Source organism: Pelodiscus sinensis, chromosome 1 (assembly GCF_052426305.1).
Source record: "Pelodiscus sinensis isolate ZL-2025 chromosome 1, ASM5242630v1, whole genome shotgun sequence".
NCBI lineage: Eukaryota > Metazoa > Chordata > Testudines > Trionychidae > Pelodiscus > Pelodiscus sinensis.
In genome coordinates this window covers 2405439-2428497 of record NC_143052.1, presented here as the reverse complement: position 1 = coordinate 2428497, position 23059 = coordinate 2405439, and the positions used below count along the sequence as shown (strand labels likewise).

At 67.6% G+C, this 23059-nt stretch overlaps 1 protein-coding gene across 1 annotated transcript in view; it reads left to right on the top strand.

Moving 5' to 3' along the window:
• Positions 1-23059, top strand: part of SND1 (staphylococcal nuclease and tudor domain containing 1) — a gene marked incomplete at its 5' end in the record, with an annotated part of 277106 nt that overhangs the window by 209321 nt on the left and 44726 nt on the right. Inside the window, one exon of the mRNA XM_089777623.1 lies at positions 9762-9871. Within this exon, the coding sequence (XP_089633749.1) occupies positions 9762-9871 (110 nt within the window). The remainder of the gene's footprint in view (positions 1-9761; positions 9872-23059) is intronic.

Below are 23059 nucleotides of genomic sequence, written 5' to 3'. Positions count from 1 at the left end.
TGAGACCCCTGCCCTGGTGAGACCCCGCTCTGCCTGCCCTGGTGAGACCCCCGCCCTGGTGAGACCCCGCTCTGCCTGCCCTGGTGAGACCCTGCCCTGCGCCCGCCGGCGGTGACCCCGTTAGCTGGTACCAGTGTGATTGGTGACCGGTGTGACGGCACGTTGGGGGTCCCCCGTCTCCTGCACCCCGAAATGGCACAAACAGACTTCACCAGCCGGTGGAATAGAGGTGGTTTATTGCTCCTCCAGGATACAGCACAGCACAGATGTAATCTGGTTACAGGAACTGGGGCTAAGAGGCCTCAGTGCCCCCTTGAGATAGGGGAGTCCCAGCCCCCTCCCCAGCTCTTTCTCCCCTGCTTTCCAGCCAGGAACTCACCAACTCTCCTCCAGCCCTGCCCCCAGCCAGGGCAGCATCCACCTGCCTTTGTTCCTCTCCATGGGGGTTAGTGGTCAGACCAGTGGAGAGATCCCTTTGCATAGTGACTCATCCTGTTTTGCTGGGCCGTGGTACCCATGGCAGCCAGTGGGGGTTACCCCAGAGCCAGCCGCATAGAAACCAGCCAGGTACCCCCACTACGTCACAACCGGTTAATGGCGTGGATCGATATTAACACCCCAGTCGCTACAGGCTGCTGCTTTTCTCTGGCTCCCTCCAGCCGAGCGTCCCCGTCTCCCCCCGCGCAAGGCCAAGGCCGGCTCCTGGGCAGGGCTGCTCTGCGGTTGCTGCCCATGGGAAGTGCCCTGCCCCAGGGGAGCGAGGAAGGCCAGGTCTCTGGGCAGGTGGGCACACAACAGGCCCTGAGCCCCCCCCACAACCCGCCTGTGCCGGCTGGGCTTGCAGGGCACGGCCCTCGTCTGGCACCCTGGGGCTTGGCCAGCCTGGGTGTCAGTGCTGGGACGGGCCAGCTCGCTGCAGGCCCTGAGTGCCGTGCTTAGCCTGCCTGCCCCCCGTGCGGCTGGGCTGGGCCCATGGCCGAATTCGCACGGCGGGTTGCAGCCCCTCCTGGCCACGGAGGCCATGCCACGGTGCTCTGCCTGCACCGCCGCCTGGACAGTCCTGCCCCGGCTCTTCCTGCCGCGGCCCCTCTCCCTCCACTTGCCCCTTTGCTCAGCTCTCCGGGCCCAAGAGAAACCCTCTGGCCGAGTCCCTCCAGCCTCCGCTGCCCAGAGCTGTCCACAGCCGGGCCCAGGGGCCCGGGGCCGACCCCTCCACGTGCAGGCTCCCAGCGGGATTGGCGCCTCGGCTCCTGTGTCGCGTCTCCGATTTCCCTTGGAGCAGGGCCTGGCAGTGCCCAGGCGCTGAAAGCAGGAGGGCGCGGGGCTGGGCTGACGTCCGAGGGTCAGCGTGTCCCCACGGCTAGGACACCAGATGGAGTCCAGCTGGTTTGGAAAGAACCCAGCCCTCCTGATCCTGTGTCAGGTCACAGCTCCGTTGTGCCTCAGTTTCCCCTCCCAGCCGTGGCTTACTCGGTGTCCATGCAGCACACGGCACACAGGCCGCGATCTCCTTGGGGGCCCCGTGAGGTGGTTTCCCCGGGAGTGAGTTGCCTCTGCTGTACGTGGCTCGCCTCTTTCAAGCCCGTGAGTCCAGACTCTGCCTTCTGAGCAGGCGCCCGCAGGTCTGCTTGGGAAGTGGGTTGCTGCTGCCGCCTGGTCTCCCTTCCCTGCAGCTGCTATTTTTGTAGGGACGCTGTTAAAAATCCGCTCGCTCCCACGCTGGCTCTGCTCAGCAGCCAAGCGCCCGTCACGACTGCGTGCTGGCCGGCTTCGTGCCAACGCCGGGAGGCTGCTGCCTGCACGAGGAAGCAAGCGCCAGCCACCGCGCCGCAGTGCGGGAGGCGCGAGGGCCGCGGGGAACCGGGCCAGGCCTGGCCGGGGGAGCTGGCCAAGTCCCTTACTGCAGGGCGGGGCTGCTGGCGGAGCAGCTCCTGCCTTTCCCAGGCTGGGCTCCGCTCACTGCCCCCCTCTGGCGTGGAGAGGAGCCCGGGAGAGGCACAGAGGGGCTGTGGGGCCCTGCCCCACCCCCCTCGCCCCACAGCTTGGGGCAGCTTTGCTGTGCTCGCCCCCCAGCTCTGGGTGAAAGCCTGGTCACCACGAGGAACCGGACTGCCTCCCGCAGGGCCCCGCTCTGGCCCCCCCTCCACGGGACGCTGCGCCGGCTGGAGCCCCCACCGTGCCCATTGGGGGCTGTGACCCCCCTGCCTTGGCGCCCGGCCCCTCCCCCAGAGCAGGTCGCTGCTGGCGCTGGGGGGCTCCCCGCACCCACTTTCCAGCCCGGGGAGGCGCAGCGGGATTTCAGGTCTGGCCGCAGAGCCTTGGCCGTAGGACCGGGTGGCTCCGGCGCTGACGGGCAGACAAGCTGCTGCTGTCCTCCCTCGGGCGGCTTCTGTGTTTCTAAAGGGGCTGGAGCCCCCGGCCAAGAGTAGCGCCGAGCGGCCAGGCCGTGGGGGCCCTCTCCCCTCCCCTCGCGGCGCAGGCGGAAACGCGCCCGGCCCGCCGCGGGGCTTTGCTGGAGCAGGGAGCTGTGCCCATGAGAGGCGAGTGGCGCTCCTGAACGCACCCGCCGTGTCTCACTGGCGCTGTGCCGCTCGGTGAGCCCCTCCCCCGGCGATGGGCGCGCGTGCCCGAGTGAGCCCTGCCCGGCGGCGCTCTGCCAAGCCGCGGCCTGGCTCTAACCGGGGCTGCAGTCGCTGGGTTGGGCTGCGGGTGAAGCCAGCCGGCTCTGAAGCGTCGCTGCGGCAGGGCAGGGGGTTGCGCTGGAGACTGGCCGCTCTTCCCTGCCCGCGGCTCTCCGCCTGAGAGGGGGACGCGGTGCTCGTGGGCGGGCGGGAGGGCGCTCCGGGGCCCACGCCAGGCCCGTGGGAGGGGTCGGCAGGAAGAGGCGAACTCGCCTTTCCTGGTGCCTCCCACTGCGAGGGGAAGGACCCGCCACGTGGCAGCCCACGCCCTCCGCTTGCTCACAGGGCGGGGGTCGGCTCCGGAACCATGGGTGCCCGGGCGGAGCTGCAGGCCCTGGCTGGGCACCAGGGACGTCTGAGGCAGGGCGACTTGCCAGGGTGTCTGGGGGGCCCAGGAGGCGGCACCGTCCCCTCCAGTGCTCCCATGCCCCCGGCAGTGCGGAGGCAGCCGGCTCCCTCGGGCCTTGGTGTCCCAGATCTCAGGCCTGAGCCCCCCACCCCTGCAAGCGGCTCCTCTCCCCAGCCGGGCTGGGAGCTGCTTCGCCCCGGCCACGCCGCGCGTCTGTCCCCTGGCTCCTCGCCACACGGAGCGCGCTTTGCGGGCGCAGCCTGAGCCAGTTCGTGGGGCCGGCCCCGCGCCTCCTGGCCCGGGTGCCTCCCAGAGAGGTGCCGCAGGCCGGGCAGGAGGGGTTGCGGGCGTGGGAGTGCAGGCAAGCCAGGCTCGGGGTGGCCGGGGCTGGGCTCGCAGGGTGGGGGGCTTCCCACGAGGGTCACTGGCTTGCCTAAGCGCAGTCTGCCCGGCCCAAGTACAGCTGTTTTGTGGCAGAGTTGTCCCGGGGGGGGGCGCCAGCAGCCAAACGCTGCTGTACCGTGAACCGCGTCGCCCCTCTGCCCTCCCGGCGCCGGGCCCTGCACTTCTCGGGGCGGCGATTGGCCCTCCCCTCCCGCGTGGCAGAGGGCGCGTTTCGGGGCTGCTCGAGCGCCGGGCGCGCTTTGAGAAACCGGCCCCGTGCACGGCGAGCTGCCGGCTGCCGCTTCCCCAGGGCAGCGGGAAGGCTCCAGGGGGCCGGGCGGGGTTTCTGCACCGGGCGCTCCCCCGGGGGCTAGTTCCCGTCCCTCGGGCGGAGCGCGGCTCGGAGGCGGGAGCGGCGCTTCTCCTCTGCCGGGTTCACGGCTCCAGCCACTTTGGAAAGTCCCTTCTGTTTGTAGCTCGCCGCTCCTAGAGCCCGTTCCCGGCCTCCCGGTTCCTCTTCCTCGCTGGCCAGGGAGCCTGGCCGTTTGCAAGCCTGCCAGCCTATTGGCTTTGCTCTGTAATTTCGCTGCCGCGGAGCAGGGGGGTGAGACCTCGCAATCCAGGGCCCCGCGACCCTTCCCTGCCGTGCGCCGGCGGGCGAGGCCCGGAGCGGCTGCAGCCCTGCGGAGCTGAGCGCACCAGAGAGCTTGGCTCGTGCGTCTGCTCCGGGCCGACGGGAGGGAAATGTGCAGCAAAAAGCAAATTCCTGCTTGCTCTGGGTTCAGCATAAAGCTGCCAAGCGGGGCCCATCTGTTCGCCTGGCCTGGCTCGCTGCCTGGCTCACCCCGGCCTGCTCGCCTGTGCTGGTGCGTCTCCCCTCGGCGCGCCGGAGCCTGGCGGCACAGGCTGGGAGCCATGGGGGGCAGTGTCAGCCGCAAGCCCTCCTCCCTTGGACACAGCCGCCTGGCCAGCTACTTGCCCCGTCCTGCTCCCGCAGCCTGAAGGAAGCAGATGGGGAGGCGGCAGCTGGGCAGACCTGGCTGCCCAAGGACCAGGGGAAAGCCGGCTGGGGCAGGAGGCTTGAGCAGTTGCACCGGGCACACTGGTTCCAGCAGGGTCTCTCTGGCCAGCCCCCCTGCCCCGGACTCCTCCTGGAGGCTGGGCCTGGGAGCGAGGGGCGGGAAGCGAGGGGCGGGTCGGCGCTGGAGCTGTGGGGGAGGGAGGGGCGGGGTGGCGCTGGAGCTGTGGGGGAGCCAGGGGCGGGGCGGCGCTGGAGCTGTCGGGGAGCCAGGGGCGGGGTGGCGCTGGAGCTGTGGGGGAGCCAGGGGCGGGGCGGCGCTGGAGCTGTCGGGGAGCCAGGGGCGGGGCGGCGCTGGAGCTGTCGGGGAGCCAGGGGCGGGGTGGCGCTGGAGCTGTGTGGGAAGCTGGGCTGGCAGGGAAGGAGGGGTAGGTGTCCCCTCGGGTGTTGGGCAGCGCTGGCACCCCCCTCTGTGCTGGTGCTTGGGGGGCTCCAAATCTTGGGGCCCACGTGCAGGCACCCGCAGTGGAGCCGACCTTGCGGCTGACCCACATTCTGAGCTGGGCCTTGTGCTCTGGGCCCCCTGGCCAGCAGGGCCCGGCGGCTGAGCGAGGTGGGGAACTGCCTCGAGCAGACTCCGTCACGGGCCACGCTGGCAGGGAGGCGGAGGGGAGCTGCCACGCACAGAGCAGCCCTCCGGCTCCTCCCCCTGCTCCAGCTTCCCGGAGCCCCTCGTGCGCGGGCGGGAGCCGAGGCGGGGCGCCCTGACGTGTCTGACGCCAGCCACGCCCCCGTCAGGCAGGGCGGCAGGACCCCAGGCACCCGCTGGGGCCGGCGTGGGCCCGGCTGCGCTTGCCCTGGGTTTGATTGATCCCCCCCAGCCCGCCCAGGGGAGAGCGGCGGAGCAGGGGGAGGACAGGAAGCGCCACATCTGTCTGCAGCCGCTCGGGATTAATCAGCGGTTTCTAAAAATGCCTGCGCAGCTCTCCGCCCCTGCCCGCCGTGCTGGGCCTGGCCCCCACCTTCGCCCAGGGGCCCCGCGAGGCGGCTGCGGCCGGCCTGGCGCCCACGGGTGGGGGCGTCGAAGGGAAGAGATGGGAATTGGCGTGGGCTCCGCCAGCCGAGCGCCGGGCCGGGGGCTCCTGTCGGTTCTGGGCTGTGCCGTGGGGCAGGCTCCCCGGCAGCCTCGGTCGCCGCCTGCTCCTTCCAGTCGCCGGGCCCCGACCCTCCGGCTCCCACACCCGCAGGCTTCCTTGCGGAGCGGCCGAAGCCGGGGAGCAGGCCGGCCCCAGGGCTGAGGCAGGAGCGTTGCTGGAGGTCAGGCCGGCGGCCACCCAGCACCTTGGGGAGCCGGGCCCTGCCTGAGCTCTCAGCTCGCTCTGCGCCTCGCCCCCCCACAACGGCTCCAGCTGCCCCCGCGGGGCCCCCCCGACTCGAGGCCTCCGCGGGCGCTGGGGAACCGGCCGGTGGGGCGAGCGGCTGACTCGCCCCCGAGATTCGGGCGGGGACGCGGGTTGCTGGGCCCTTTCCCGCAGGGAGCGAGAGCCGAGTGCGGCCTGAGCCGCTGTGCTCTGCGGCGGGGCGGGTCCGAGGGCAGCGAGCCGCCTCCTGGTACGGAGCTGGGGGAGGGCGGAGCCCCCATTGCCCTCCCTGCGGAGCGCCCTGTCCCCCCGCTCTGCCCCCGCCCAGAGCCCCCTCACACTACCCCTCAGACCTCTGAGCCACCTCCACGCCAGCCCCTCCCCCGGCCGTGGCTACGTGGCAGTGCCGGGAGCGGGTGCTGCACAAAGCACTTTCCCTGATTTATTCCCCTTTCCTCAGATGCTCTTTGTGCTGGGAGCGGGGCCAGGAGCCGGCGCCAGAGGGGCGCGTGCCAGGCGGGGGGGCGCTGCTCGGGCAGTGGGGCTGAGGCCGGCGGGTGCTGGGCGTGGCTCTTGCGTGCGGCCCCGGCAGCCGGCTCGGCCGGGGCCACGTTCTTCCCCACCTGGGGCCCTGTTCCCGGCGCGGCCTCGTCCTGCTGGGCTCCCGCCTGCCCAACGCGCGTCACTGGGCCCGGCGGGCTGAATGGAGCTGTGGGGCCCCTCCCCGATGCCCTAACGGCTCTGCCGCCGCCTCGTCTCTCGCCCTCCCCCCTGGGTCCAGCCCTCCTGGGGGCGCGGCTCCCTGGCCAAAAAGCCCTTGCTCGGCCCACGGCGCGGCTGCGCCCCCTTGTCCCCATGTTCTCAGGCTCTGCCTGTCCCCGGGGCCCTTGAGAGGGGCCGCTGCTCGGCGCGGGGTGGGCCCCAGCGTTCCCGACCCTGCCTGCTTCTGGCTGTTGCAGGCGGGTTTTACAGCCCGGCATCCCAGCGAGCTGGCTTGTCCCGCCGGGGTGGGGCCGCCTGCTCGGCCGGAGCCCCCCCACCCGGCGATGGCCGGATGCCTCGGCAGTGCTGGGCCGGGTGCGAGCCGCGGCCGCGCGCCTCAGCGATCCCCCGGCTCTGGCCGTCGGTCTCCCCGGCCTCGGGCGCCTCGCAGATTTATGCTCTGCGCGCCTGCTGACGCCAGGGCTTCGCGCGCGTGAACTCCGTCGCCCTCCCCCGTCACTGCTCCAGGTGCCGCCATTCGTCATAACCCATCACCCCCACACGAGCCCGGCTGCCAGGCAGCGCCGTCCATCACCGGGGCAGGACTGATGGGCTGAGCCGGCCTCTCCTGGCAGGGCGGGGGTGGAATTGCTTCGCTGAGCCGGGCGACCGGCGCTCGGGTCGGCGCGGGGACGGGGGCTCGTCCGTCCCCAGCCCTGAGCAGGAGGCCGGGTGTGCTCGGCGGGGGGCAGGCTGCTGCCCTGGGCTCGTGGACGCCATGGGACTCCCGCGGCGGCCCCCCAGCGGGAGGATTGCTCCTGGGGGTGTGACTGGGGGCGAGGCAGAGCCAGACTGAGAGGAGCTGCGCCCTGGCCTGCCCTTCTGGCTCCGGCAGAGGCATGTACACGTACCCGGCCCAGCCATGCAGCCTGCCTGGTCGCCATTGCCGGAGACAGGTCGCGGGACTCTGCCTGGTCCTGCTGCTCTTGCTCCCCCCGGGCAGCCAGGCGTGAAAGGCGGAGCTGCCTCCGGCGCGGGGCGGAGGGGAGGCCGCCCTGGAGCCAGAGATGTTCTCTGGCCAGGCAATAGGGCTGCCAGGTGTCCGGGATTGGCTCGGACAGTCCGGATTTGCGGCCTCTGTCCAGTAAAAACCCCAAAATACCGGACATGTCAATTATTTTTTTTCTCAACCAATGTTTCCCGCCGTGTTCAGTATTTCTTGTGAAAGTATCTGGCAGCCCTACAGGCCAGCGGGGTCACTTGCGCCTGTTGCCGTCTGGTGCTCGGGGCCAGGCAGACGCTTCCCCTTCGCTACCGCCCCGGCGCCAGGGGACTCGTGGGAACGTGGCTGCGTGGAGAGGAGCGGTTCTGTCACCACAGGGCGCCCTGCAGCGAGAGCCTCGGCGGGCCTGGCGATGTGCAGGGCCGACCTTTTCCGCTCACTGGTGATCCGAGATCGCCGCTCTGTGACTCAGTTTCCCCCCCCTCTCTCTGCCGTCTCTCTGGCATGGCCTCCTGCGCCCCCAGGTAGCGTTGGCGTCTCTGCCCCCCCGACACCAGAGCGCAGGGGCTAATTCATGCTCAGAGCATTCTCTGCCCACCCGCTCCCCTCAGCGGGCGCTCAGCTGTCTGCTCCTGCAGGGCCTCCACGGTGCCCATCACCGCAGCATCTGGGCTCCTCCCTCCTCCATAGGCAGGTCCCCTGAGCCCTTGGGGGTGCCCTGGGCCCGTTGGCCCTGCTCGCAAGTCCCCGCAGTGGCTGCAGAGACTCGGGTAGGCTCCGTGGGCCGTGGCTCAAACCACCAGGGATTTCTCGCGAGGGGCAGCGCTGACACAGCTGTGCCGGGCTCGGGCGCTTGAAAATCTGCCCTCGGGTGCAGCTTCCTGGCCAGGGAAGCTGAGGGGCCTGGCTCAGTGCAGCGAGATCCAGGCCCTGGCAGACAAGCCGGTCGTCCCAGGGGAGCAGCTGAAGGGGAGGCCTGGGGCTTGTTTCCTTTGACTGAGCCCAGGCTAGAGGGGAAACTGAGACACGGGGCATCCCAGGCCCCCTAATAGGTGATGGAGCCAGACTAGAACCTAGGTCTCCTGCGTCCCAGACTGCCTGTCGGAGGAGAGGGGGGTGCAGCCCCAGAAGACATGTTCCTTGCTGTGGTCTCCTCACCTCAAAAAAGATATTTAGGCGTTAGAAAAGGTTCAGAAAAGGGCAACTAAAATACTGAGGGGTTTGGAACAGATCCCATCTGAGGAGAGATTAAAGCGACTGGGACTTTTCAGCTTGGAAAAGAGGAGACTGGGGGTCTGTCTACACTACCCCGCTAGTTCGAACTAGGAGGGTAATGTAGGCATACTGAACTTGCAAATGAAGCCCGGGATTTGAATTTCCCGGGCTTCATTTGCATAAGCGGGGAGCCGCCATTTTTAAATCCCCGCTGGTTTGAACCCCGAGCAGCGCGGCTACACGGGGCACGAACTAGGTAGTTCGGACTAGGCTTCCCATTCCGGACTACCGGTACACCTCGTTACACCTTGTTACACCGGCTGGCCTAGTTTTAAAAATGGCGGCTCCCCACTTATGCAAATGAAGTCCGGGAAATTCAAATCCCGGGTTTCATTTGCAAGTGCGGTATGCCTACATTACCCTCCTAGTTCGAACTAGCGGGGTAGTGTAGACATACCCTGAGGGGGGAATATGATCGAGGTCTATAAAATCCTGAGTGGTGTGGAGAGGGTGAATAAAGAAAAGTTCTTCATTAGTTCCCATAATATAACAACTAGAGGACACCAAATGAAATTAATGGGGAGCAGGTTTAAAACTAATAAAAGAAAGTTCTTCTTCACACAGCGTGTAGTCAACCTGTGGAACTCCTTGCCAGAGGAGGCTGTGAAGGCTAGGACTAGAACAGAGTTTAAAGAGAAGCTGGATAATTTCCTGGAGGTTAGGTCCATAAAAGGCTACTAGCCAGGGGATAAAATGGTGTCCCTGGCCTCTGTTTGTCAGAGGCTGGAGAGGGATGGCAGGAGACAAATCGCTTGATCATTGTCTTCGGTCCACCCCCTCTGGGGCACTTGGTGCTGGCCACTGTCGGTAGACAGGATACTGGGCTAGATGGACCCTTGGTCTGACCCAGTCCGGCCGTTCTGATGTTCTGATCCCTGGCTCTGGTGAGGCCGAGACCCGGGCAGCTCCATGCCGCAGCAGCCAGCCCCTCCCGCGCCCCAGGCCGCCCCTTGTCTCTTAACCAAGGTGTTTTATCGCCCCCTCCCAGGCATCGAGTGTCCCCGGGGTGCACGGAACCTGCCCGGCCTGGTCCAGGAGGGAGAGCCCTTCAGCGAAGAGGCCACCGTCTTCACCAAGGAGCTGGTGCTGCAGCGCGAGGTAGGGCCCGTGCCCCCGTCCCCTCCCCCAGGCGTGTGCTGCCTTCGGGCTCTGGCTTGCGAGAGGCGGTGGCCCTGAGGCCAGTGGGCAGGAAGGCCAAGCGGCGCCGGTGGGCCCAGGTGGGCACGGGACTCGCGTCAGGGCTTGCTGAGCCGCTTGCTGCCTGGGGCATCGCGGTTCTGTGTGGCAGAGCCCTCCTGCCGGTGCCGTGGAGCGTGCTTCGGTGGCGGCGATGGCGCGGCGGGAGCGGGTTGTGGTGTTGTGGCCTTGCTGGCGGCGCAGGGTGAGGGACCATTTCTAGCAGAGGGAGCCAGCGCTGGGATTGGAGGGGCCCTGTCGGCAGCTCCTGGGGCTGTGCCCCCTGCCAACGAGTCACAGCCGTTGGCTGGGCGGGCTCCCAGGCTGAAGGGGCAGACCGGCCCTGCTGCCCCCGCTCCCTTGGTAACCGGCTCCAGGAGCCGCGTCTGCGTTTGGGGTGCGCACGGCCCTGGTGCTCAGGTCTGCGGTGTGGCAGGGTGCTGCTCAGGGCCCCACGCTGGCACTGTGCCTGCCGGGCTGGCCGGGCCGGACGCTTGGCAGAGGGCTGCAAATGCCCGCATGACCCAGGCCGGACGGGCACCTCGAAGGGGGGCAGCACACAGCTCCGTCCGAGGAGCCCGGCCCGGCCGAGCCAGCTCCCTGGTTAAGGTCCCGCTGCGCGCCCGGTGTGGCAGTGTCACATTACCGAATTGGAGGGGAGCAGCCAGATCGCTGCTGCACCTCTAGGTGGGGGTGTTGGCTCCAGAAATGGGTATAAAAGGGAGCTATGTGGGGTACTGAATGGGAGATTATTGTTTGCTGATCCTGTGTACGCTATTTATGTGAGTGTAGAATGTCTGTGTGTGTAGATCTGTAATCTGTGTGGAAGCTGAATATTTCTGTGAATGTGGTTAAGCATGGCTATGGACAGGCTGAGTAGCCAGGCCCTGTGGGACAATGGCCCTTGATGGGCCAAAGACACACCCAAAGAATGGGGGCTGTCACCTGAGAGCAGCCAGCAGGGAACACAGAGATTGGCCTCTGACCAGGTGACCTGCTGCATACAAGAAGAGGCCAGGAAGGGGGTATAAAGAGGCCATGCGGTCGATGCCATTTTGTTCTCAGCCCACCCCTTGGCTCACAGCGGCTCGGCGAGACCCAGCCCGGCTCCCCCTGCTCCTGCTGTGCCCCAGGGGCCGGGTGCCAGCACGCTGGCGAGGCCTGGGCATGGCAGGGAGCTGCCCGCTCTTGTGGGCGGCAGGGTGCCCAGCATAGCCCACCTGGGAGAGGGGACTTTGCCTGGGCCTCAGGCCCCTCCTGACCCGGGGGCTTCCGGCCCTGCCTGCCTGCCGGTGAACAGGGCGCCACAGGCGAGTAGATTCAATAGATTGTCGAGTGCTGCTTATGCCCTTCCCCTCGCAGCTGCTCCCGAGCCCTGGGCGAGCCGAACGGTCCGGAGGAGGGGCAGGCTGTGACGGACCGGGCCGTGTCTGGGCACAGCTGAGGGCGCCGCTCAGGGCGAATTGCTCAAATCCGGGGCTCCTTACAGCCCCCAGACTGGTGACCTCTCCAAACAGGCCACAAACCAGTCTCACAGAGCGCTTCAGCTGCCTGCCTGAAGCCTCCCGAGCAAAACCCCTCCGACACCCCAGCAATATCCGTGCCCCAGATGGCCCCGGGCCTCATACACCGGTGGGGGGTCCTAACGCCCAATCCCACCTACCCCGAACAAGTTCTGTCCGGTTCCAAGAAACCAGCCACAGATCCCTGGTCAATTTACCCTTTGGACCTTACCCACAAATCACGCTGGGCCAATCCTTTAGCATCTAACAACTAAAGGTTTATTAACACAAGAAAGAAAAGCCTGAGAGTAAGGTTATTAAAGTACAGTACGTTACATGCACCGAATCTCCCAGTTCTCGATGCAGGCTCTAGCAGAGATGTTACAGCTGCTGGTTTAAAAGTTCTTGTTGCGCATCCTAGGATCAGGATGGGTTCACAGGTCTTCCGGGCTCTTCAATCCCTGCACTGCTGCCTCTGGGATGAAGTGCTGAGCTGAGAACAAAATGGAGTCCCCCACATGGCCTATTTACACATCCTTCCTGGCCTCTCCTTGGCCGCAGCAGGTCACCTGGCCGTCAGCCTCTCTCTGCTGCAGCTCTTAGGTGTCCGCCCTCCTGCTTTAGGTGTGTCCTTGGCCCATTGAGAGCCATTGTCCCACAGGGCCTCGCTAATTAGCATGTCCATAGGCCGGGCTCCGCCCAATGCTCAACCACATTCAGAGAAATGTTCAGTTTCCACACAGATACAGATTCCTACCTACACACACAGACATTATCCACTCACATCAATAGCGTAGACAGGATCAGCAGACAGTGAGCTTCTATTCAACACCCCACATGGCCCCTTCTATACCATTCTTGGGGCCAACACCCCCACCTATGGGTGCATCAGTGATCTGGCTGCTCCCCTCCAGATCCAGTAACGTGACACAGGCCCCCGCCCTGCTCCGGGGCTGGCGAGGGGGGCTCCAGCCCTTAGCGCGTCGTGGGTGGGGATAGGCGCGGTCGCTCGGAGGCCGGGGCAGGTTGCCGGCACGGGTTGCCGGCCAGGTGTCGCTGTGCGGCGGCCGCGCCTCCCCCTCCGCTGCGCGCTCTGCTCTATTCATTCGTCGCCCTCCCCTCCAAGGGCTCGGAGCGTCAGGCCAGGAATATTCAGGTCTCCGTTTTGCATCCCGGCCCTGTGTTTCGACTCCCACCCGTCCGCGCTGCCTTGGCTTAAGAGCCGCTTATCTCGAGACCTGTCAACCCAATTCCCCTTAACTGCGGCTTACACGCCCGCTGCATGGAGCCAGCCGGCTTCGAGACACTGCTGCCGTCAGCCCTCCGCCGCCACCACGTTACCCTGTGGCCCTGGCTGCGTGTCTCGGGGCCCGGCTCCGCTTGGTGAGTCTCTCCGGCCCGGCATGATCCCCTGCTGTGGCACTGCCGCTTCGGAGGTCGCTGGAACCCACGGTAGAGACGGGCGGCTCCTTCCAGCGAGCTGGCTCCGAGCTGCGCTGCTGTGTAGGGACCGGGGGGCGGGGGGGAGAGCGGAGCTGTGTAGGGACCGGGGGGCGGAGCTGTGTAGGGGCGGGGGAGGGAGAGCGGAGCTGTGTAGGGACCGGGGGGCGGAGCTGTGTAGGGACCGGGGGGGGGGGGCGGAGAGCGGAGCTGTGTAGGGACCGGGGGGCGGAGCTGTGTAGGGGCGGGGCGGGAGAGCGGAGCTGTGTAGGGACCGGGGGGCGGAGCTGTGTAGGGCAGGAGGCAGAGGGGAGCCGGTAGAAGCCCCGGGGCAGCCCCCCGGTGTGAGGGGCGGCCTGGCTGGCCTGTGGAACAGCCTCCCAAGGAAAGCGCGTCGCCGGTGGGGCTCGGTCTCCGCAGAGCAGGCAGCGGCAGGCGACGTCCTTGGGGGCCGGGCTCCGCGCCGCCCACGGCTTTACAGCCGCCTAGACGAGGGGGAAGTGGAGGCTGGGGCAGTGGGCCGGGGCGAGGGGACGTTGCAAGCGGGGCCCTTTCCAGAGCGCTGCGCTAGCTCCGCCATGGACGGGCTGGGCTTGGGGCCTGCCTGGGCTCCTCCGAGGGCACTGGAGGGGCTGGGGGCAGGGACTGTGTGACGTGGGGCCCTGGGTCCGCGCTGGCTGGGCAGTCACTGGTTGCTGGGTGAGGCCCTACTGCCCTGTGCTGCTCTGCAGAGACTCTGGGGGGGGAGGGGCTGGCCGGCCAGGCGCTTGGGGGGGGGGATGTGCCAGCCGGGCGCTGGGGGCGCACTGGAGGGTGCCAGCTGGGCACTGGGGGGGCGCACTGGGGGGTGCCAGCCGGGCACTGGGGGGGTGCCAGCTGGGCACTGGGGGGGGCACGCTGGGGGGTGCCAGCCGGGCGCTGGGGGGGCGCGCAGGGGGGGTGGCAGCCGGGCACTGGGGGGGCACGCTGGGGGGTGCCAGCCGGGCACTGGGGGGGCGCGCAGGGGGGGTGCCAGCCGGGCACTGGGGGGGCGCGCAGGGGGGGTGGCAGCCGGGCACTGGGGGGTGCCAGCTGGGCACTGGGGGGGGACGCTGGGGGGTGCCAGCCAGGCACTGGGGGGGCGCGCTGGGGGGGGCGTGCTGGGGGGTGCCAGCCGGGCGCTGACGGATCCGCGGAGAAGGGAAAGGCCGTTTCTCCGGCTGGCTGCAGGCTCTGAGGAGCGCGGCGCGTCTGCAGGGATCTGTCTCCTTGCGTTGCCTCTCCCCGGCTGTAATGTGCTCTCATTAAGGTCTCTTGATATTAAAATTCACTAACTCGTGCAACGGGCCTGACTGGGACTTGTGCGTCGCACCAGCGCGCTGGCTCGCTCGGTGATTCCTGATTTCAGGAGGGGAAAGGCGCAGTGATTGCCAAGGTCCCAGGGTTTCTGCTCGCGCCGCGATGGTGCTAAATCCCCTCTCCCCGCCGCGGAGCCCGCACCCTCGAGCCGCCCGGAGTGTGCCCCTGCCGCTCCTCCAGCCCTTTTGTATCACCTGGGCAATGCCCCCGCCATCATCAGGCCTGCCCCCCTTCGCTCCGGGCTTGGTGCTCCAGGTGCGTGCTGGGCCTTGGCCCCGCCGGAGCCGTCCTGGGTGCCGTGCCGGGCGGCTCTAGCCCCAGCAGGACACTTGGTGGCGCTCGGGCCGGGACTGCGGGCGCCGGGGCCGCTCTGAGCCGCCCGGTTATCGGACGGGGGAGACGCCGGCCCGGCCCTGCCTTCGCGCTGCTCCGAGCCCCCTGCTCTGCTCGCTCCGCAGACAGCTCGGCAGGGGGGTTCCGCGCCCGGCCGGGGTTCGGCGATTAGCGGCTGAGGGGGCGGGGGATTAGCAGGCTGTCACTAACGAGGGGACGTGACGTGTCCCGTATCCACCTTCCCTGGGCACGGGGGTTTCTGCAGCCACCTCTGGGGTGGAACACGGCCCCTGCTCAGGAGCGCGAGGCCACCCCGCGTGACCCCCTGGCGCAGCCGGCCTCAGCAGGCGGGTGGGGGGGAGCAGCGCCCAGCGTGATGGGCCGTGGCCTCGCGTGGGCCCCGGGGCTGCTGCCACGCTCCGAATCCCCAGCCTCGTGCGGCCGTTGCTGCGCCAGGAGCTGTGCCCGGGAGGCGCCCACATGCCGCTCCCGTGGGCCTCGGGGATCTCCCCTCCCCCCGGCCCTGCCTGGGTGCAAGTCGCCGCCGTGCTCCTGTGGGGCTGGCAGCAGCAACGGGGCCTGCTACGGGGAGGCCCTAAATCCCACGCAAAGGGCCCTCCAGCCGGAGGGCAGGAGCAGGGGGACGTGCCCGGAGCCTCGCCGGGTGCTGGGGCGTCCGGCCTGGTTGGGTCCCGTCTGGGGGGCGCAGGGCCCCGGGGCAGGCAGGGCCGAGCGCACGTGCTGGTTCCTGCTCCACTCTGCAGCGGCTGCCCCGTGGCTCGCGGCTTTCACGGCTGGTTGAGCACAGAGTGGCCTCCGCCCCGGCGAAACCCCACTGGGCCCAGCCCCTGCCCGCCCCGGGCCCTGCCTGCCTGCCACGCCTGCGGGGCTGCACAGCCGCTGGCCACGTGCCGGGGGGCCAGCCCGCTCTTACTGCGAGAGCTAGAGGCTGTGCCCCACGCCGGGGCCCTGTGGGGGGCGGGAGCCTGAGATTGGGCGCCGGGCGGGATTCTCTGCATAGGTCAGGGCGGAGCATCGCTGCCGGGCCAGGGGGCTCGTTCCGGGGGCTGCTGCCAGCGAGCAGCCGGGACCGCAGAGCTGGAGGGCAGGGACAGCTTGGGCAGTGGCGGGGTGGCTCTAGTGGCGGGTAGTTCCCTTGGCCCCCGAGCACTGCCGAGGGTCGCGTGGGATCCCTCCTCTGGCGCCATCCAGAGCCCTCGACCCTGTTCCAGCCCCGCTTGGCGCAGGCATCCCCCCGCCCCCCCGAGGCAGCTGGGATCCACGTGGGCCAGCCCGTGGGCGGGGCAGAGCCTGTGGCCAGGTTGGCTCAGGCGTGTCCGTCCGTCTGTCCGTCTGGCCTTGTGGCCCAGGCCGGGCCCCAGCCAGCCTGCATCCTGCCACTGGGAAACCTTCACCGGGCAGCACGTCCTTAATGACACCCTGCCCCCACGGTGCTGCCGCCTGCGCCCTGCAGACCCCACCCTGGCCTGGCCAGCAGTGCCCTTGGGGGGCCTTGGCAGAGCCCGCAGGGCCAGGGCGAGGGGGCAGGGCTGGGTCCGCCTGGGCTGCCCCGTGCGGCCACCGCTAGCAGCTCCAGGCAGGTTGGGCTCTGCTCCCCGAGCAGCCCCCTCGGCCGGCCCCCTCCCTGCTCCCCCGGCCGCCCCCGGCCCCCTCTCCGCTCCCCCGGCTGCCCCCTCCCCAGCCAGTCGTGGGCCGGGAAGTGACGCCCCGGCTGTGCCCCGCTGGCGCCCTGTGCCCCACAGCCCCCTCCCCCATTAGCCACTGTAAGAAAACAGCCTACTACTGCTGTCGGCTAGCGGAGAGGGACGCGCGCTGCCCATCTCCCCTCCCCCGGCACTCCTAGCGAGTTATTAATTAATTAAGTGCAAAGCCGCTGTGTCTGCGCGCGGGGCCCGGCCCGGCCTCTGAAATGCTGCAGCAATCTGCGAGCTGGAGAGGCCCGCCGGCCCCTGGCTGCTGATGGATATGGATTTCTGGGCCGCTTGCCTGCCAGCTGCTGGTGTCAACCGGTAATTTTAGAACGGGGTCAGGGCTGGAGTTGGCGATTGGCTGGAGGGCGGCTCTGGCGCGGACTGAGCACGGAGGCAGCTCCCTCGGCACCGGCACCGCCTGGCCCGGCTCGGCGGGGCTCCGTCCGTCCCGAGGGCCCCGTGAGAGTTCTGCCGGGCCAGCCGCCCTGGGCTCCTCCGCTAAGCGCTGGGGAGCCGTCTGGCTTCAGCAGCAGGGCCCCGGGGGAAGCCGCCCACGAGGCTGCCGGCGCCTGCCAAGGCTGCGGGCATGGAGGTTAAACCGTGCGACAGGGTGGCCCTGCCGGTGACGCTGGGGCCCCGCAGGACGGGAGCGGTGACCTGCCAGCCCGCCCGCCAGGAGCTGACCGCTAGCCCCCTGCGCCCCAGGACCGCGCCCTCGCCCTCGGGGCCGGGGCCTGGCTGGCGTTGCCCACCCCAGCTGTTGCCGAGCGGCTCGTGGCGCCGGGGGATGGGAGGGGCTTGAGCAGGGACCAGGCTCGGGAGCAGGGACTTGGCCGCCCTGGCATCCCGCTGGTGCAATGGGGCGGGTGGACTCCCTCGGCTGGGGCGGGCCTGGCGCGGGCGCTGCGTTCTCCGGCTCAGTCAGGACGTTTGGCCCCTGTGCTCCCTCCCCGCCCCGCCCTCTGTCAGGTCACTCGGCGCTGGCCGGGGTGGGGCCGGGGGGCCCAGGCGCTGTGGTGTGAGCCCGTCTCTGGGGACGGGCGAGGGCGCGGAGAGGGGCCCGGCCGCCCGCCCTAGATCTGACAGGCCGGCCCAAGCGCTGGCTCCCACCGCGTCGCTTTTGTGCGCCCGCACCGGTCGCTTGGGGCCAGGGCCTGGCGGCGGCAGACCCCCGCAGGGCTGCTGCATGTCGGGGCAGCCCAGCCAGCGAGCTCGGTGCCTGCACGCCGCCTGCGCTGGCAGAGTTCTGGAGCGTGGCCGCCCCTCCCCTCCCCTCCCTGCGCTCTCCCGCTCTGTGCGAGTGAGCAGCCTCGTTTCGACAAGGTGCCTGGTTTAATTATGTTAGCGACGCTGCCGGCTTCCCCCCCGGTGCAGGAGATGGTGCGTTTCCGCGGAGCCGGCCGTCCCCAGGATCCCAGCTCGCTTGCCCGGCACCGGCTGCAGCCAGCTCTGGGGAGCAGGGCGCCACCCGGCACGTGCGGCTCCGGGCATCGTCCCAGCCCGGCTCGTGCCACGGGGCGGGCGGGGCCGTAACGCCCAGGGCGTGGGATTGGAGTCTCGTCCGACGTCCCGTGCCGCGAAAGCGACTGGACCCTGCTCACTGCAGCCTTGCCACGTGGCGGGTTGGCTCGGCGTGTGAGTACGGCCCGCTGGCCACGTGCGGCCTGCCTGGAGCAGTAAGGCCCTGGGGCTTGGCACCGAAGGGAGCCGCCCTGGCGAGCGTCTCATTAGCCCTCGTGCTGAGGGTGCTCCGCTTGGCCAGAGCGTCCTGGGCCAAGGCTCTGCCGGTGCCCGCTAGGGATGGGCCTTGCCCGCACCAATGGCATGTCCCTCCGGGCCTGACCTGCTGGGGCCCCATCGGTGCCCGCCCCCTGCTCCTCACCTCGCCTCCTCGCTTCTTCCCCCAGCCAGCAACCCCCCCGGGAGCTGTCTCAGGGCTGGGCTGCCTGGCGGGGCAGGGGGGCGAGTCGGGGGCTGTGTCCAGACTCCATGCCTCCGTCGACGGAGGCATGTAGATTAGCCAGATCGGAAGAGGGAAATGAAGCCGCGATTAAAATAATCGCGGCTTCATTTAAATTTAAATGGCTGCCCCGATCTGCCGATCAGCTGTTTGTCGGCAGATCGGGAGAGTCTGGACGCGATGCCCCGACAAAGAAGCCTTTCTTCATCGACACAGGTAAACCTGGTTTCACGAGGCTTACCTGTGTCGATGAAGAAAGGCTTCTTTGTCGGCGCGTCGCGTCCAGACTGCCCCGATCTGCCGACAAACAGCTGATCGGCAGATCGGGGCAGCCATTTAAATTTAAATGAAGCCGCGATTATTTTAATCGCGGCTTCATTTCCCTCTTCCGAGCTGGCTAATCTACATGCCTCCGTCGACGGAGGCATGGAGTCTGGACACACCCGGGGTGTGGCTGCTCCTCTCGGAGTCTCTGAATCGCAGATGACTCCAGGCCCGCGCCCGGACCTGTTTGGCCGCTGTCGGATGGGCACCGAGGGGCTCGCGGCGCGGTCTGCAGGGCACGGCCAGCCCTTCGCCCGGCGGGGTTAATGTCTCGGGGCGAGCGTCCGCTGCTCCGGCACCAGGAGAGATTTCTAATCCTGCAAGGGCTGCCTGTCCACCCGTCTCCGCTCCGCTCCGGCGCGCCCAGCCCGGGGTGAGCGGCTGTGTCTCTGCTTGCAGCAGCCGCCGGGCCTAAGCAGTGAGGGGGGAGGTGCCAGCCACACACTGGTGATCCGGGGGGGCTTTCCACTTTGACATCCCTGAGAGCTGGCTCCGGGGAGCGGATCCCGCCAGGCGCCAGGGGCTGCCTTCGTGCTGGTTCCTCAGTGCACGGCCGCCCTCCAGCGCTGGTCCCTGCGAGGCGTTTCCCCGGCTGCCTCCCTCCCCGCTTCAGCGCGGCCCGATCCCCTAGCGCAGCTGGGCGCCCCTCCCGCGGCACGGGGCTGTTGATCCCACGTGGGCAGGCGGCCTCGGGCGCAGCACCGGCTCCGCAACCGCCCGGGATCCACACTGTAATCGCCTGTCCCAGAGCAGCCGGCGGCAGCTGCCCTGCGCTCAGCGGCTGGGCGGGACCCGGGGGCTCTGTCCCGTGCCGGCGAGATCCTCGCTGCTCGACGGGGCCCCTCTCTGTGAGGCTGGCAAGGGGGCCGTCCCTCCAGCCTGGCCCTCCCCTGGCAGCACAGCATGGCCCTGCCCGGGCTCAGGATGCCCGGGGCCGATGCAGGCCAGGCTCAGGCTCTGCTGGTCGCTGGCGTGGGCTGGGTGGCACCACGTGTGCTCAGCTGGTGCCTGGAGATGTGCACACGCCCGCTCTGTGTGTAGCGGCACGGCCGTGAGGCTCGGGGAACGGCTCCTGAGGCTCCTCGTGGGCTGGGGCACGACTGGAGCCCCCAGGAGACGGGGGGGGGGGGGCGCAGGCGCACGCTGCGGTTTCTGCTGCTCCCATCCACGGCTGACGGGAGTGTCCTGTGTGAAGTCCCCTGGCTGGCTCCGAGATGCTGGGCTGGATGGCCCATTGGCCTGGCCCAGCCGCCCGCGCCAGACATGAGGCAGGTAACTGGGCAGGTGGGCTGTGCGTCCTGGAGAGCACCCAAGCGCTGGCTCGGAGACTGGTCCACAGGAGCCAGCACATGGCCGGGCAAGGAGGAGATGCCAGGGGCTGCCTGCTGGGTGCCTTCCCTTTGGCTGCTGCTGACCAGGGCCCATACGCCAGCACCCGAGTGCCCACAGCTGAGCAGAGCCGCAGGATGGCCCAGGGCTCACGCCCCATCTGTCCCGCCCGGTGCCCCCCTCTGACACTGGCAGCACCGCTGCTTCGGAGGAAGGAACAAGGGCTGTGTGGGAGCAGCTAGAGGCTACTCAGACCCCTGCAAAGTTCCCTTCCCACCCCTGGCAGAGGGTGGCCTCAGGCCTGGAGCTGGAGGCTTTACGTCAGCTCCCTTACCTGTAGCAGCACAAAACAGGGAAAAGTCCGGTCCCTTTCTGCATCTTGCGAAGTCTCGACCTCGCTGCCGCCCAGTGGCGGTGAGTTCCACCAATTAACGGCCCCTTGCCTAGAAACCTCTTTCTTTTGTTGATTTGGATTTGCTCTTGAATTGAGCCAGGGGGAGCACACGCGCCAGGGCCTCTGTCTCTGTCCCCTCGTTATTCGATCCTCATTCCAGCCATCGGGTCTCGCGTGTCCTCACCACAGCGGCCCTTCCTCCGGCATTCCCAGCTCCCGGTGGCCAGCGCTTCAGTGTGACTGGCTGCGGCGTGGTGAGGCCCAAAGATGGAGAGGTCCCTGGCTGATTTCACAGTGCTTTGTAGCTCCTGACAGGCGCCCTGCTGCCTGTGCCGTGCAGCCCGGAGAGCCGATGGCACGAGCTAGACGCCCGGAGAGCCTTGGAGATCCGCCCGAGCCCAGCTCCTGAGAGTCCAGGGCACAGAAGGATCCCGTCTCCCGATGGCTCCGTGACGAGATCTTTGCACAGTCATGGGAGACGGGCGACATCCCGGGAGACGGGAAAAGGCAAATCTAGAGAAATAAGAACAACCCAGGACACTCCAGACCACTCAGCTTCACTTCTGTGCCAGGAAATAGGATGGAACAAACCATTAGAGAATCCGTCTGCAATCTCCTAGGAGAGACACGGTGCTAGGTGACGGCCGCGTGGATTTGTAAAGAACCAGTGGGAGAGCTTTCTTCCGTAGGACAGCCAGTCTGTGGGTTAGGGGGAAGCGGTGGACGTGGGATGCTTAGACTTTAGTAAGGCGTTTGATTCGGTCTCACATGACCGTCTTATCAATAGACGAGGGAAATACAGCCTAGGTGGGGCTACTGTCAGGTGGGTGCAGAACTGGCTGGAGAACCGCTCTGAGAGTGGTTAACGGTTCGCAGCCGAGCTGAAGGGCAGAAGGAGGCGGGTTCCGCTGGGGTCTGTTCTGGGACCGGTCCTGTTCAATATCTTCATCGGTGATTTAGCTGATGGCAGAGAGAGGACGCTTGTTAAGTCTGCAGAGGATCCCAAGCGGGGAGGGTTGGAGGGTGGGTCAGGATTCAAACTGATCTGGACACGCTGGAGAAACGGTCGCAGGTAAATAGGGTGAAATTCAATCAGGACAAATGCAAATCCATTTCTCACACATGACATGGGAACTGGCTACTTAGGAAGGAGCGCTGCGGAAAGGGATCTCGGGGAGCACCCTGCGTGAATACAGAACTGGTATCCGCATCTCTGGCCAGGTGCAGATACCCGCCGTGATCTGCAGTGGCCAGGTTCTAGATACAAAACTTGGATTCTCATCCGTATCTGCAGAAACGAACCACGGATGCCCAGCGCCGTACCTGTGGATATAAAGCGGATATTCTGTGATTCTATTCAGAGATTTGCAGGGCGCTATCTGAGGGTCAGAGTGGACCACAGTCTGAACATGAGTCAACTGTGTTGCAAACAAAGCAAACATGACCTGGCTGCATAACAGGAGTGTTGTGAGCAAGACACGAGGAGTCGTTCTTCCGCTCTGCCCTGCTCTGCTCCGCGCTGCGCTGATCAGGCCTCAGTTGGAGTCTTGTGTCCAGTTCTGGGCACCGCATTGCAGGAAAGATGGGGAGAAATTGGAGAAGGCCCAGAGAAGAGCAACGAGAATGAGGAAGGGTCTAGAGAACAGGAGCTAGGAGGGAGGCTGAAGGAATTGGGCTTGTTTTGATTGGAAAAGAGAAGACAGAGGGGACGTGACGGCGGTTTTCAAGTCCCTAAAAGGGTGTCACGAGGAGGAGGGAGAGAAATGATTCTCCGTGGCCTCTGAGGTCAGGACAAGCAGCAATGGGCTGAAACTGCAGCCAGGGAGGTTGAGGTTGGACGTTCGGGAAAACTTCCTGCCTGTCAGGGCGGTTACGCACTGGAATACATTGCCTGGGGAGGTTGTGGATTCCCATTAGGAAGCCGGTCGCTCACTCTCCCTGTAGCCCCGTGACAGCAGAGTTGGCTGGTGCCTCAAGGCGTGGAGCTGGGAGACGTGTCCAAGGTCACCCAGCCAGTCGGTGGCAGAGCCCGGGACTGAATGGCGCTTTCCTAGGCTGGTAGTTGGCCCCGCTGCCCAAAGCCGCAGCTACCCCAGCCCGGTCTGCAGAGGAGCAAAGAGAACTTGGCCAGCAAGGCCGACTAGCCCCGAAGGGAATGCGGGGGGAGAGCTGACCGCCCCCCGTTCCAGCCCCTTGTGGAGGGGCAGGATTTACCGGCCACGTCTGCAAAGGTTTGGAGTAAAACGGCCCCAGCGGGATTAGGAGCCTGCCCTCGTCCCTAGCGTCATGGCCAGGCGCTCTTGGGACTGCCCACCTGCCTTGGGCTTCCGCTCCTCTTGCCACCGAGGCAGCAGAGGGCCCGGCTGCAGCGCGCTGGGCTGGGGGTCACGGCTCTCTGGGAGGGTCAGGGTTCTGGCCCGGGCTGGCCACCCTGCACACGTGGCAGCGTGCTGTTGACAGCGGGGGCTGGGCTGCAAGACGGTCGAGGGCGTGCGCGCGCGCGCGCGTGTGTGTTTGCATGCTCGGAGAGCCAAGCGCCCGTCTTGCACGGGGGCCGGTCCGTCCGCCAGCTCATGCTCCAAGACCTCGTTGTTCCTCCCCCCATTCCCGCCGTGCCACCGGTGGGAGCGTCCACGAGAAATCCTAGCGGCTGATGCCAATGGGCAGTGTCACCCCGGCCCCTTGACTGCTCCCGGGGCCGGAGCGGTGTTGAGAGCGGCCGACGCTGGGGCCCGTCGGAGCAGTTACCTCTGAGCGGGCGCTGCCTGTGCTCCTGGC